Genomic DNA, 13,595 nt, shown 5'->3' with positions numbered 1-13,595 from the left:
GTGTGTTCTCTCTGTGTCTGCGTGGGTTTCCTCCGGGTGACTGTCTGTGAGGAGTGTGGCGTGTTCTCTCTGTGTCTGCGTGGGTTTCCTCCGGGTGACTGTCTGTGAGGAGTGTGGTGTGTTCTCCCTGTGTCTGCGTGGGTTTCCTCCAGGTGACTGTCTATGAGGAGTGTGGTGTGTTCTCCCTGTGTCTGTGTGGGTTTCCTCCGGGTGACTGTCTGTGAGGAGTGTGGTGTGTTCTCCCTGTGTCTGCGTGGGTTTCCTCCAGGTGCTCCGGTTTCCTCCCACGCTCCAAAAACACGTTGGTAGGTGGATTGGAGACTCAAAAGTGTCCGTAGGTGTGAATGTGTGAGTGTGTGTCGCCCTGTGAAGGACTGGCGCCCCCTCCAGGGTGTGTTCCCCGCCTTGCGTCCAGTGATTCCAGGTAGGCTCCGGACCCACCGCCACCCTGAACTGGATAAGGGGTACAGACAATGAATAAAATTAATTGCACTTTTGGGAAGGTCCCTCTCCAACTGTGGATGGTAATATTTTAGATGTGCTTTTAGGATTGTTGCCAATATTTTTAAACAAATTCGACATACTGGCTGTGTCTCCTCGCTCTTTCAGCTCAAAGCCACAATGTTCCCACACCACAGCTGTGGAATTCTGCTTCAGAACCAAGTCCGTTTTGACTTACACCTCAAAACTTTCTGGCAAGATTCATGTCATCTTTGAAAAAACAACTATTAGCCTCGAGCAACATGTATTTACCTGTCACAGTCTGCTCTGTCTTCATAGAAACGCTGTTATCAATGTATTGGTCATTGTGCAGTGTGCTCTGTACTATCTTGCACTACATGCCACTATCAGCTCCCTGCCTCGTGCCCAACCTCCGACCGAGTGTATGAGAGAGCAAAACAGCACAAATATACATGTAAACACAATGTGAAATATCGAGGTGAACAGCACTCTAGCACTGGGTAAGTGTTATTGCCCAACCAGTATCACTCTGTCATTGCGTTGTCCTCAATCTAAACCCTGAAACCAGGTCCAAGCTTGATTCTGAGGCTCATGGCTTGCGGCTGGTGTTTCAAGGAGCTCTCAGTTCGATGGTGGGGAAGATTACAGAGCGGTTGGAGATTCAGTCCAAGAATATATCAAGCATGACTTTGAGACCTGCACCTGGAGGCAGTCTCCAGACGAACAGAAGTGACTCGTGAGCATTTTTAGATGCAATGTATGATGCTCGTTTGTCCTGAAAACATGAGCAACTCGACACCACTCCGACTGACACACACACACACACACACACACACACACACACACACACAATGACTAGAAGCTAAAGATTTGACAGAGATTTGACCTCGGTGCTCTGTTTTCTTAATACATCTCAGTCACTTACTCCATCTCTCACACACACACACACACACGCACTCTCTGGTGTGTGTTATCAGCTTGTCTCTGAGAGGCAGCAGCTGTGTGATCTCCTGGAGCAGGCAGGCTGCTTATGGCAGGATTTTTCACCCTCTGTGGCTTTCTCTGGGTTGAAGGATTGAACCCGGAGCAGAATCGCCTGGTGGTGTCTGGAGTCTTTGGTTTTTAGCACGTCGTCTTTCATTTCATCTTTGCAGTAATGTACTTTACGACACTGTAGGGTTGTCACAGTGCAGAGGTCTAAAAGATACTGTGGAAAAGCCTTTAAAATATATTCCGTGTTCAGTCTCCAGTGATGCCCTAGGCATCTGTAAGTGGGAGAATACAGTTATGTGTTTACCTTCTCAGAACACTGCATTTTACTGTATGTGTTAAAGATTTAATGGAGCTGAGAATGTTATCCTGACTTCCTGAGTGTACAAGTCCCAATTGAAGGGGTTTAGTTTCTGGGTCATGGGCTCTGATGAAATGCAGTATTAGGCCCCATCCACAACAAAGGGTTTTGTCTGCGTTTTGGCCTCGCATCCACATGAAAAAAGCAGTGTTTTACTGGAAATGGAGGTTTTCAAAAATGCTCTCCAAGGTAGAGATTTTTGAAAACGCTATTGTCTCTGTTCTCGTGTGGACGAAGGTAAACGGAAATTTCCTGAAACGCTGACATAACACAGTGTGTCTGTCTCTGTCTGAAACTCGCACAGCTCTTCGCTCCCTTTACACTGAACTACATCAGTCATACACTACACTGTACACACACAGCTCCTCACTCCCTCTACAGTGAACTACATCAGTCATAAACTACACTGTACACACACAGCTCCTCTCTCCCTCTACAGTGAACTACATCAGTCATAAACTACACTGTACACACACAGCTCCTCACTCCCTCTACAGTGAACTACATCAGTCATAAACTACACTGTACACACACAGCTCCTCTCTCCCTCTACAGTGAACTACATCAGTCATAAACTACACTGTACACACACAGCTCCTCACTCCCTCTACAGTGAACTTCTTCAGTCATAAAATACACTGTACACACACAGCTCCTCTCTCCCTCTACAGTGAACTACATCAGTCATAAACTACACTGTACACACACAGCTCCTCACTCCCTCTACAGTGAACTACATCAGTCATAAACTACACTGTACACACACAGCTCCTCACTGCCTCTACAGTGAACTACATCAGTCATAAACTACACTGTACACACACAGCTCCTCACTCCCTCTACAGTGAACTACATCAGTCATAAACTACACTGAACTACATCAGTCATAAACTACACTGTACACACACAGCTCCTCACTCCCTCTACAGTGAACTACATCAGTCATAAACTACACTGTACACACACAGCTCCTCACTCTCTCTACAGTGAACTACATCAGTCATAAACTACACTGTACACACACAGCTTCTCCCTCCCTCTACAGTGAACTACATCAGTCATAAACTACACTGTACACACACAGCTCCTCTCTCCCTCTACAGTGAACTACATCAGTCATAAACTACACTGTACACACACAGCTCCTCACTCCTTCTACAGTGAACTACATCAGTCATAAATTACACTGTACACACACAGCTCCTCCCTCCCTCTACACTGAACTACATCAGTCATAAACTACACTATACACACACAGCTCCTCCCTCCCTCTACAGTGAACTACATCAGTCATACACTACACTGTACACACACAGCTCCTCATTCCCTCTACAGTGAACTACATCAGTCATAAACTACACTGTACACATACATCTCCTCACCCCCCCTACAGTGAACTACAGCAGTCATAAACTACACTGTACACACACAGCTCCTCACTTCCTCTACAGTGAACTACATCAGTCATAAACTACACTGTACACACACAGCTCCTCACTCCCTCTACAGTGAACTACATCAGTCATAAACTACACTGTACACACACAGCTCCTCACTCCCTCTACAGTGAACTACATCAGTCATAAACTACACTATACACACACAGCTCCTCACTCCCTCTACAGTGAACTACATCAGTCATAAACTACACCGTACACACACAGCTCCTCGCTCCCTCTACAGTGAACTACATCAGTCATAAACTACACCGTACACACACAGCTCCTCACTCCCTCTACAGTGAACTACATCAGTCATAAACTACACCGTACACACACAGCTCCTCGCTCCCTCTACAGTGAACTACATCAGTCATAAACTACACTATACACACACAGCTCCTCCCTCCCTCTACAGTGAACTACATCAGTCATACACTACACTGTACACACACAGCTCCTCACTCCCTCTACAGTGAACTACATCAGTCATAAACTACACTGTACACACACATCTCCTCACTCCCCCTACAGTGAACTACAGCAGTCATAAACTACACTGTACACACACAGCTCCTCACTCCCTCTACAGTGAACTACATCAGTCATAAACTACACTGTACACACACAGCTCCTCCCTCCCTCTACAGTGAACTACATCAGTCATAAACTACACTGTACACACACAGCTCCTCACTCCCTCTACAGTGAACTACATCAGTCATAAACTACACTGTACACACACAGCTCCTCCCTCCCTCTACAGTGAACTACATCAGTCATAAAATACACTGTACACACACAGCTCCTCACTTCCTCTACAGTGAACTACATCAGTCATAAACTACACTGTACACACACAGCTCCTCACTTCCTCTACAGTGAACTACATCAGTCATAAACTACACTGTACACACACAGCTCCTCACTCCCTCTACAGTGAACTACATCAGTCATAAACTACACTGTACACACACAGCTCCTCGCTCCCTCTACAGTGAACTTCATCAGTCATAAAATACACTGTACACACACAGCTCCTCGCTCCCTCTACAGTGAACTACATCAGTCATAAACTACACCGTACACACACAGCTCCTCGCTCCCTCTACAGTGAACTACATCAGTCATAAACTACACCGTACACACACAGCTCCTCGCTCCCTCTACAGTGAACTACATCAGTCATAAACTACACCGTACACACACAGCTCCTCGCTCCCTCTACAGTGAACTACATCAGTCATAAACTACACTATACACACACAGCTCCTCCCTCCCTCTACAGTGAACTACATCAGTCATACACTACACTGTACACACACAGCTCCTCACTCCCTCTACAGTGAACTACATCAGTCATAAACTACACTGTACACATACATCTCCTCACTCCCCCTACAGTGAACTACAGCAGTCATAAACTACACTGTACACACACAGCTCCTCACTCCCTCTACAGTGAACTACATCAGTCATAAACTACACTGTACACACACAGCTCCTCCCTCCCTCTACAGTGAACTACATCAGTCATAAACTACACTGTACACACACAGCTCCTCACTCCCTCTACAGTGAACTACATCAGTCATAAACTACACTGTACACACACAGCTCCTCCCTCCCTCTACAGTGAACTACATCAGTCATAAAATACACTGTACACACACAGCTCCTCACTCCCTCTACAGTGAACTACATCAGTCATAAACTACACTGTACACACACAGCTCCTCACTCCCTCTACAGTGAACTTCATCAGTCATAAAATTCACTGTACACACACAGCTTCTCCCTCCCTCTACAGTGAACTACATCAGTCATAAACTACACTGTATACACACAGCTCCTCACTTCCTCTACAGTGAACTACATCAGTCATAAACTGCACTGTACACACACAGCTCCTCACTTCCTCTACAGTGAACTACATCAGTCATAAACTACACTGTACACACACAGACAGCACTAGAGTTCAGATTCACACAGATGAATAAATAGAAATGATGTGTGTTAGAAATATATACTGCACTGTTAAGATCTTGATTCAGTCGTTTCAGGAAGTGTGTAGTGCACTACAGAGGGAGGATGGAGTGATTCAGAATTAAACCTCAGTTAATTCTCTCTCAGGCTTCGTGGTGTTTTGATTTCTCTCTGTAAGAGGTTCTATTGTCCCCTACTGGACTGGCGTGAGAATGCAGCCGTTTTCGTATTCCTCTGGATGGGAATATTGTCAAAAATAATATGTCAGCTTTTAAATAAAATTTTATCCTTGTGGACGGGGCCTTAGTGTTCTCTTCTAAACCTGTTGAGCACCAGTGTCTTTACTCTCTAATGACTAAAAATGGGGCAGAACAATATAGATAAGATTGTATTGGTTTAAGATTATAGATCAAATGTATACTGGTGTGTGTGTGTGTCCGTCCTAGCTGACTCTATCCTCTTTGGGCTTTGTTAGCGCTCAACTTTGACACACACACACACACACACACACACACACACAAACAGCTGAGACTAATGCACTGTGTTTGTGCTCTCGGGGCTCACTAATGAGACGCTTTTGTCTCGTCTCGGTCAGCGGCCAATTAGGGATGAGCTGGAGTGTGAGAGGGTAATATCAAAGCTTCATTTTCAGGTGTTTTATCACACATACACACACACACACATTGAAAAGTAATATTCCTACCTTATTTTATGCTAACTGTGTGTGTTGATTAGTTAACATCTTCACATTTTCTGCATGTGAAAAGGCTTTAATTGTAGTCTGGCTGAAGTGTGTGTGTGTGTGTTTGAGAGTGTGTGGATGTTTTTTTTGAAGTGTATGCAAAGAAAATGGGTTTAAGCTTCAGGGGAGAGATCTGTGTCTGTGATGTGAAATAAAGCTGATGGTGTGTGTGTGTATGTGAGGGAGAGCTTTAGAAGGAGAGGAGATTGTGGAGGCACTTCCAGGCATTCTAAAAATAGCTCAGACTAAAGGAGGGGTGGGGGATGGAGAGAGTGAGAGAGATTGACGTCACCATGGCGACAGTCAGGAGCGAGGGAAGAGAAAAGGAGAACGAAATGAGAGGATGGTAGCTAAAAAAGGAAAGGAGGAGATAAGGATGACAAAGTGGAGTAAGAGAAGAGAAGAGGGGCTTGTGGGAAATGTAGTTCTGACAGGGGAAATAAAACTAGAGTGAAAAAGCACCTACTGCATCTTGGGTTTAGAGGCTAAAATAAGGTCAGACAGTTTTAATTCGTCTAATTTCTATTGTGTTCATTTCTTGCACAATGGTCTCATTTTAAAACATTTTATTTTAAAAGTAGTTAAATAATACTTATTGCTGTCATCACAGGTTGGAAGCTTCTAAGATTTGGGCACAGAGTTACCTTTTTAATGTGAAAATGAAGCAGAACGCTTCTAAAATATCAACTTAATATTGAGAGTGAAAGGATGAAGCTCAGTCAATGCTAAAGGTCATGCAAATATACATATGAAATGATTTGCATAAAATAAGCTTATAAATTCCCATATGGTCAGAGGACCTCAAAACAACAGATACATATTTTAAATAAATATATAGTAGATTTTTCATTTGGTAGTATTTTTGTTTGTAATAATTGTTTCTCTCTCTCTCTTTCTCAGACATCTGGATAATCATCGTCTCTGGGATCCAAATGAATTTGCAGTGTCCTGCTTCAGGATCATAATGTACTCAATACAGGCAAGACACTCTCACTCTCTCTCTCTCTCTCTCTCTCTCTCTCTCTCCCGCTCTCTCTTTTACTCCTCCTCCTCTTTCCTTTGATTTTCTTGTTAGCTGATCCCAGGTGTTCAGCAGCTCCTATTAAAGATAAGAGAGAATCGATTCACATCTACAAAAGGTGTTTAAAGGGGTTTGTAAGAGACAGAGAGAGAGAGAAAGAGAGAGAGGAATACTACATCTAAGGCTGGACAATAATTCAATACCACAATATATATTGCAATATAAAGTGTTTCTATAACAATGATATGATTTTTAAACACATTTTCAGTATTTCAGTGCACATTATTTACAGTGTCTGTCACTGACTGATGGTCATTAGAGGGTGCTGTTGGAATTTTGTAATGTTTTTGTAAACTAATTTTTAATTCAGTTTTAAAATATCAGCCCAGAGGCTGTTGTTGGAGGGTGATGTCGTGTTACATTCATTTCTTGGCAGTTTTTCTGTGGCTTTTTATATCGTATCAACCGAAATTAAGAAATATATCATGATATATTTCGTCAAGCACTAACTACATGGTTGTGTGTTTGTGGACATCTGATAATTCAGCACACGAGGACTTGGTGTTGGAGGACTACTTGCTAACACCACTCTGTCTCTCCTGAGAACACAGTTCCACTGCTCCACAGTCACATTCTGCAGCCTTTATACCACTCTCTTAGCACTGAGCATGAAGACCACCTCATGAGAATGTGTCATATGTCTACAAATATTTGGACATTTAAGGTACTATGTAGAACTGTGTATGTGTTCTGAGAGGGAATGTAAAGGAGTGTGTCTGTGTATATGTTCCAGGCCCAACATTCTCACCATGTGATCCAGCAGGTGTTAAATCACTTGGACACTCACAGTAAAAACACACCTCGTGTTCGAGCAGGTATCGTGCAGGTGCTATTGGAAACGGTCGCCATAGCAGCCAAGGGCTCGGTCGGTAAGTGCGTCTGTGTATGTCTGTTAGCGTGTGTGTGGTCCGAGTGTGTGGTTGCTTTATTGTTTGTGGGTGTTTTTCCTAATCATAATCATAAATAAATGGGCAGCCGTGGACTGAAAGGTCGTTGGTTCGATTCTCACAAGTGGCAGGAAAATTGGGGGCTGTGGGAGTGAAGGAACAGGATTGTCCTCCTCCTCAATCCACGGCTGAAGGTCCCTTGAGGGGTTAAATGCAGAAGACACATGTACTTGTACGTTGTAAAATGACAAATAATTGCACATTATAAAATAGACATTTTAAAAATAACTTTTTTAATCTCTCTCTGCTGCTGAATGTTCTTTTGTTTTCTTTGTCTTTATTCTTTCTTTTTTTCTCTTTTCTCTTTCTTGCTTTCATTTTATGCTTGTGTCTGTTTCTTTGCCTCTCTTCCTTTTCTGTCTTTTTCTCAATTTCTCTGCACCCTTCCTTTCTCTCTCTCTCTTTTCTCTTTATCTTGTTCTCTCTCCACATTTGTGTCTCAGGTCTAACAGCTCCTAAAAGTCAGAATAGTTACACATTTGTCAATCCTCCATGTTCTCCACCCAGTCTGTGGTTGGTTAGGTTCCACAGATGAAACATTGTTAGCTCTGCTGGGATCAGATTACGTTTAATTGGGTTCTAAATTAATTTCCTTTTCAACAGTTAGTTGCTCCTCTGTTATTTTCTTCCCTAAATACACACCTCCCTGCTTCTCCAGGCAAATGTCAGTTTGTTTTTAAAGTAAATAAACATTAAATTAATAAATGTTAAGTAATTTTTAAAAGGTTTCTCACCACTGTTTCCTGCAGTATTTCTTCACCTCGTGGCATATCAGGGACCCGCTCAGAGAAGTTAAACATGTTGATTTGTTTACTCTGACTCTGACATTTCAAGCTGAATTACTCTCACTGGAGCTTCTCTTGTGATTTTAGTCCTGTCTGGAAACACACCTCGAAGTTTTTTACCAAACACTGTCCTATACTTTTGACTTTGTTGCCAACTAAATACATATCTCCATGATTTACACCAAACACAACACTACCCTGGTAATTTTAGTCCAGTCCAAATGCAAACCCCTTGCAATGTTTAGGCCCATTGAACGTATCGCAGACTAGAGTTTTGTCACAATGATAAAATCCAATCCCAGCCGAGCTGAAACCTCCAGCATGTTTTTTTGAGATTATGTAAGTGTCGATTTCAGTTTGTGCTTTGTATTGATTTGCTGTTTGATTAGTTCAAGGCTCTGCCTTCTTTTCCCCGCTCTGTAATCATTAGAGCAAAAGTGGCGTCGATGCTTTTTGTCCAAAAAATGTTTGAATTGTTTTGTCTGGTGTAGCACTGTGCTAATTACCAAGATCAAAGGCCTGTATTTAAATAAAATGAAGGGGAAAACAATGAGAGCTTTGTCTCCCAAGGCCTTTATTTCTCAGCTTTGAAGAGGTAAATTGAACAACTCATGACCCTATTTTGTGTGTGTGTGTGTGTAACCCAATAGGGGGCCTGTGATTTATTATTGAATTTCTCGTCTCAAAGGTTAGCGATAATGGCGTTCTTTTATTTCTCCGATAAAATGTTTCCAAAGCTTTTGTCTCATTCATATTCACGCAGACACAGTTCCATATCCTTTTTGTAGCGTGCACTACACGGCTAAAAATATGTGGAAGCCCTGCTAATCCAACATTTCTCCTGAACTGAAGGTTATTAATCAGGCTATTTTGGTGATAACGATGTTCTTGGCATTACGAACAAACACTGAAAAATACTTTTATTAACTTCAAGAACAGATTACTGCAACAAAAATGAATGGTTGTGTGGTAGATTTATACGCTACCTTTTTTTTTTCAAAGTAAGCAAATGTTTACAGATTTATTTTGGTCACCGCTTCTGAATTCTTGAAACTGTTACATTTGCAGTAAAATATATGTTAAATATATTAAATATATTAAATTTAATAAACATATTAATTTTGTTGCAGTAATTTGTTCTTCTTCATATCGGCAAGAATATCGTTATCACCAAAATACCCTGAAATATCATGGTGTTATTTTAGGGCCTTATCGCCCTATACCCCTACTGTCTACATCTATTTGAACATGCAGTGTTTAAAGTTCAGACCCCAAGTTCTGAACCACCAACCAACCTTTCAATGGTGGAGTGAGCAAAACAGTAAACATCCTCTCTTCAGTTTACTTTAAAGCTTTTGGGAATCTGGGTGGGGATTCTTTAAATGTAAGTGACGACATTTTATACATTTTTGGAAACATCTCAGCTGAACGTTGACAGTTAATGGCCTCAATGTGCCACGGTAGACTGGAGGTCACAAAGCGTCCCGATTTGGACAAAATACATTTGGTTGAAGATAGCTCTGTTTTCTCTGTAGTTGCCAATGTCTCCATCTAGCTGTGCAGCATAGTAACTACACCTAGATTAAGCCACTTTCCTTTAGTCCGAGTGACATCTGACCAAAGCCTTGTATCTCCAAATTGGTAACATGTCAAGAAAGTGTTTATTTCTCTTGCTCAGCTCTGTGCTTTATCTGCATAAGTTTTTCTTTTGTGTCAGTTTCCTTTTCTCTGTGGGGGTGTCTTTCTGCCTCCGTGTCCTTTCAGACCCATAGTTTCGAGTTGTTCTTCACCCAGTGGAGGAATGGACACAGAGGGCAGTGGATTTGTTTTCTGGGCTCAGGTTTAGGGAGAGGGCAGTGGTGGGTTTAGGTCCTGGTTTTTATCTTCAGCTCCACTTTTGGGAGATCTTAGGAATATCCATCTCCTGTAACGTTACCATTTTGGGCATACGAGGTTTTATTATGATAGCAGCAGTTCCAGGTGTTATATGTGTGTTTGTGTGTGTGTGTGTATATTTAGGCCCCACTGTTTTGGAGGTATTTGACACACTGCTGAAGCACCTGCGGATGAGTGTGGATTTTGAGCTCGGTGAAGGTTCCCGGAGGAATTCTGGCACAAGCCTTTCATCTAATCGTGGAAAAGAAAACGAGGAGCGGATCGTCCAAAACGCCATCATCCAGACCATTGGTTAGTTCATCAATTTATCAATTAAGCAATCAGCCAAACACGTTTACTTTGAACCCTGACATTTAACACCAGTGTAGATCAGACCTGTGAACAAATCAGGATAGATTGGTTTTAGGACATTTATTGAAATCTTTTTGAGAAGCTGCCTCTAATGATTTTATGCTCAGGTTGTGTTTTTCTTTGTGTGTCTATCTGTGTGTGTGTGTGTGTGTGTGTGTCTGTGTCTTTACAGGGTTCTTTGGAGGGAATCTCCCAGATTATCAGCGTGCTGAAGTGATGATGTTTATTATGGGGAAGGTTCCCGTTTACGGAACCCCATGCCACACGCTGGACACAGTCAAAATTGGGTATGGGGTGGTTTCCTTTCAGAGTTTTCTTTTAAATTAATATTTAAAGTGAATTTGCAAGTGTCATTGGGTATTTACCACTCATTCTATCTCTCTCTCTTTTCTGCACCTTTCTTTACTCTTCTCTCTTTCTGTTTTTCTTTTCTCTTGCTTTCTATTTGGTCCATTTAATTTCCTCTCTTTGTTGCTTTTGTTTCACTTTTCTTTCTTTCTTTCTCTCTCTCTCTCTCTTTCTCTCTCTGTGTTTTCCTTCCCTTCTTTTTCCTCTGTGTCTTCTCTCTCTCAGACACCAGGGAACTAAGCGGATTCAGATGATGCTCCTCAGTTCTCTGATTATGGTATGAATGCTTCACTTACTTCTCTTTCTATGTGTCTCTCTCCCTCTTGCTCTATGTCACTCTCTTTACTGCTGACTGCTGATTTAAGCGCTGGGATTGATGCATCACGTATATGCCATACATTAATTATGCTGTTATAGGTGTGACGGCTTAGCTCTGAGATTGGCTTGTAATGTCTGCTTGGTCCTCTGATTGTGTGTCTGGGCTTGGGGAGACGAAAGAGACGCAGGTGTGGACTGCTGGCATTGAATCTCTGACATTATAGCCACCCGCCGTGTGTGTGTGTGTGTGTGTGTGTGTGTGTGTGTGTGTTGCAGCTGCAGCTGGGTCTCAGTCTGAAGAGCAAAAACCTGTCAGTTAACAAGCTAGAGTGCCACATACTCACCAGTTTGTGTGTGTGTGTAACTTAGTTTGTTTTTCCAACTTTCCAGGAGCATCTTGACAGATTCTATTTGAGTTTAAGGTTAAAATGACATTTTCGCACATTACAAAGTATTGTATATTAATTTCTAAATTTTAATTATATGATTTTTGGACATAATTTGGAAACATTCATTGTCTGTAACCCTTATCCAGTTCAGGGCGGCAGTGGGTCCGGAGCCTATCCGGAATCACTGGGTACAAGGCGAGAACACACCCTGGAGGGGGCGCTATTCTGTCACAGGGCGACACACACTCACACATTTACTCACACCTACACAGACACAGGGAGAACACGCCACACTCCTCATAGACAGTCACCCGGAGGAAACCCACGCAGACACAGGGAGAACACACCACACTCTTCACAGACAGTCACCTGGAGGAAACTCACGCAGACACAGGGAGAACACACCACACTCCTCACAGACAGTCACCTGGAGCAGGACACGAACCCACAACCTCCAGGACCCTGCAGCTGTGACAGAGACACTGCCTGTTGCACCCTAAGAAAGAAAAAAATAATCTTTATACCATGCCATGAAGTCAAGGTTAGATTGGGTTAGAGTTAGGGTAAGGCAAGGGTTAGTAGGGTTAGGGAAGGGTTAATCCTAGTCTAATAGTATTTATGGATATGTTTAGAGAATACTTCTGCTGCACATTGTGTGTGGGGGGAAAAAAAGTGTGTTTCTCCCATTGTTTTTTTTCTGTAATTGTGTTTTTGCAGTTCTGCTTTGCCTGCCGCCTTAAACAGTCAGTAATGAAGCTCTGCTTAAAGAACTGGAGGAACAGTAATTAGCTCGTTTAGGTGCCCTGATTTAGTCGTCAGTCGCCATGGAGACGAGGCATGTTAATTGTTTTCTGCCAACCAAGCCTCATTTGCATGTCCTGCTCTGGAGATTAGTTACGGAGTGATTACAGATCATTCTGCTTTTATTTTTTCTCCTCTCTGTATTGACATGCCATAGTGTGTATTTACAGTGTGTGTTTGTGTGTTACTGAATGGCTTATCATCTAAAAAGGAAAAGGTTAATAATTAAGAACGGGCTAATCAGCACAACAGTTAGTAACGAGTTTGTGGACACCTGGGGAGCCATTAGAACTCATCAGGGATTATTTCCTTTTTGCTGTGACGGTTTGATGGCATTCGGCCACATAAAGGTTAGTAATGTGCAGTACGGATTTTCGCTCTGGATCACAAACGCTTCAGCTTGTCCCAGAGGCGCTCCAGAGAACACAGTTCCTCTGCTTCAGAATCAATTGCTGGAGGGCTTTACATTGTTATATCACCTTAGGCTCATGAGCAGCTGCTCCAGAGTTGACTGTTTTCTATAGACTAAACACACTGTATGTGCACAAAAGAATGCTTTGGTCTTCACCTTAAAATAGGGGCAGAGTTCACTCATTATAAGAGGTGTCTACAAACTTTTGGACATAAAGTGAATGAGAATTTCAATTATATATTTAATTTTGTTGGATCTCTTTCTTTTACTTTATGCCCTTCATTTTC

General features: G+C 42.4%; 1 protein-coding gene across 2 annotated transcripts in view; it reads left to right on the top strand.

Annotated features, from left to right (window-relative positions):
• The window catches only part of LOC136678795 (protein EFR3 homolog A-like), a 40,929-nt gene that overhangs the window by 18,618 nt on the left and 8,716 nt on the right, over positions 1-13,595 (top strand). For both annotated transcript variants that reach the window (XM_066656934.1, XM_066656933.1), the window contains 5 exons: positions 6,881-6,959; positions 7,795-7,930; positions 10,813-10,980; positions 11,213-11,327; positions 11,614-11,665. In XM_066656934.1, coding sequence (XP_066513031.1) covers positions 6,881-6,959; positions 7,795-7,930; positions 10,813-10,980; positions 11,213-11,327; positions 11,614-11,665 — 550 coding nt within the window. The remainder of the gene's footprint in view (positions 1-6,880; positions 6,960-7,794; positions 7,931-10,812; positions 10,981-11,212; positions 11,328-11,613; positions 11,666-13,595) is intronic.

The sequence above is a fragment of the Hoplias malabaricus genome, chromosome Y (genome assembly GCF_029633855.1).
Source record: "Hoplias malabaricus isolate fHopMal1 chromosome Y, fHopMal1.hap1, whole genome shotgun sequence".
NCBI lineage: Eukaryota > Metazoa > Chordata > Actinopteri > Characiformes > Erythrinidae > Hoplias > Hoplias malabaricus.
This window is presented reverse-complemented; position numbering and strand designations above follow the sequence as displayed.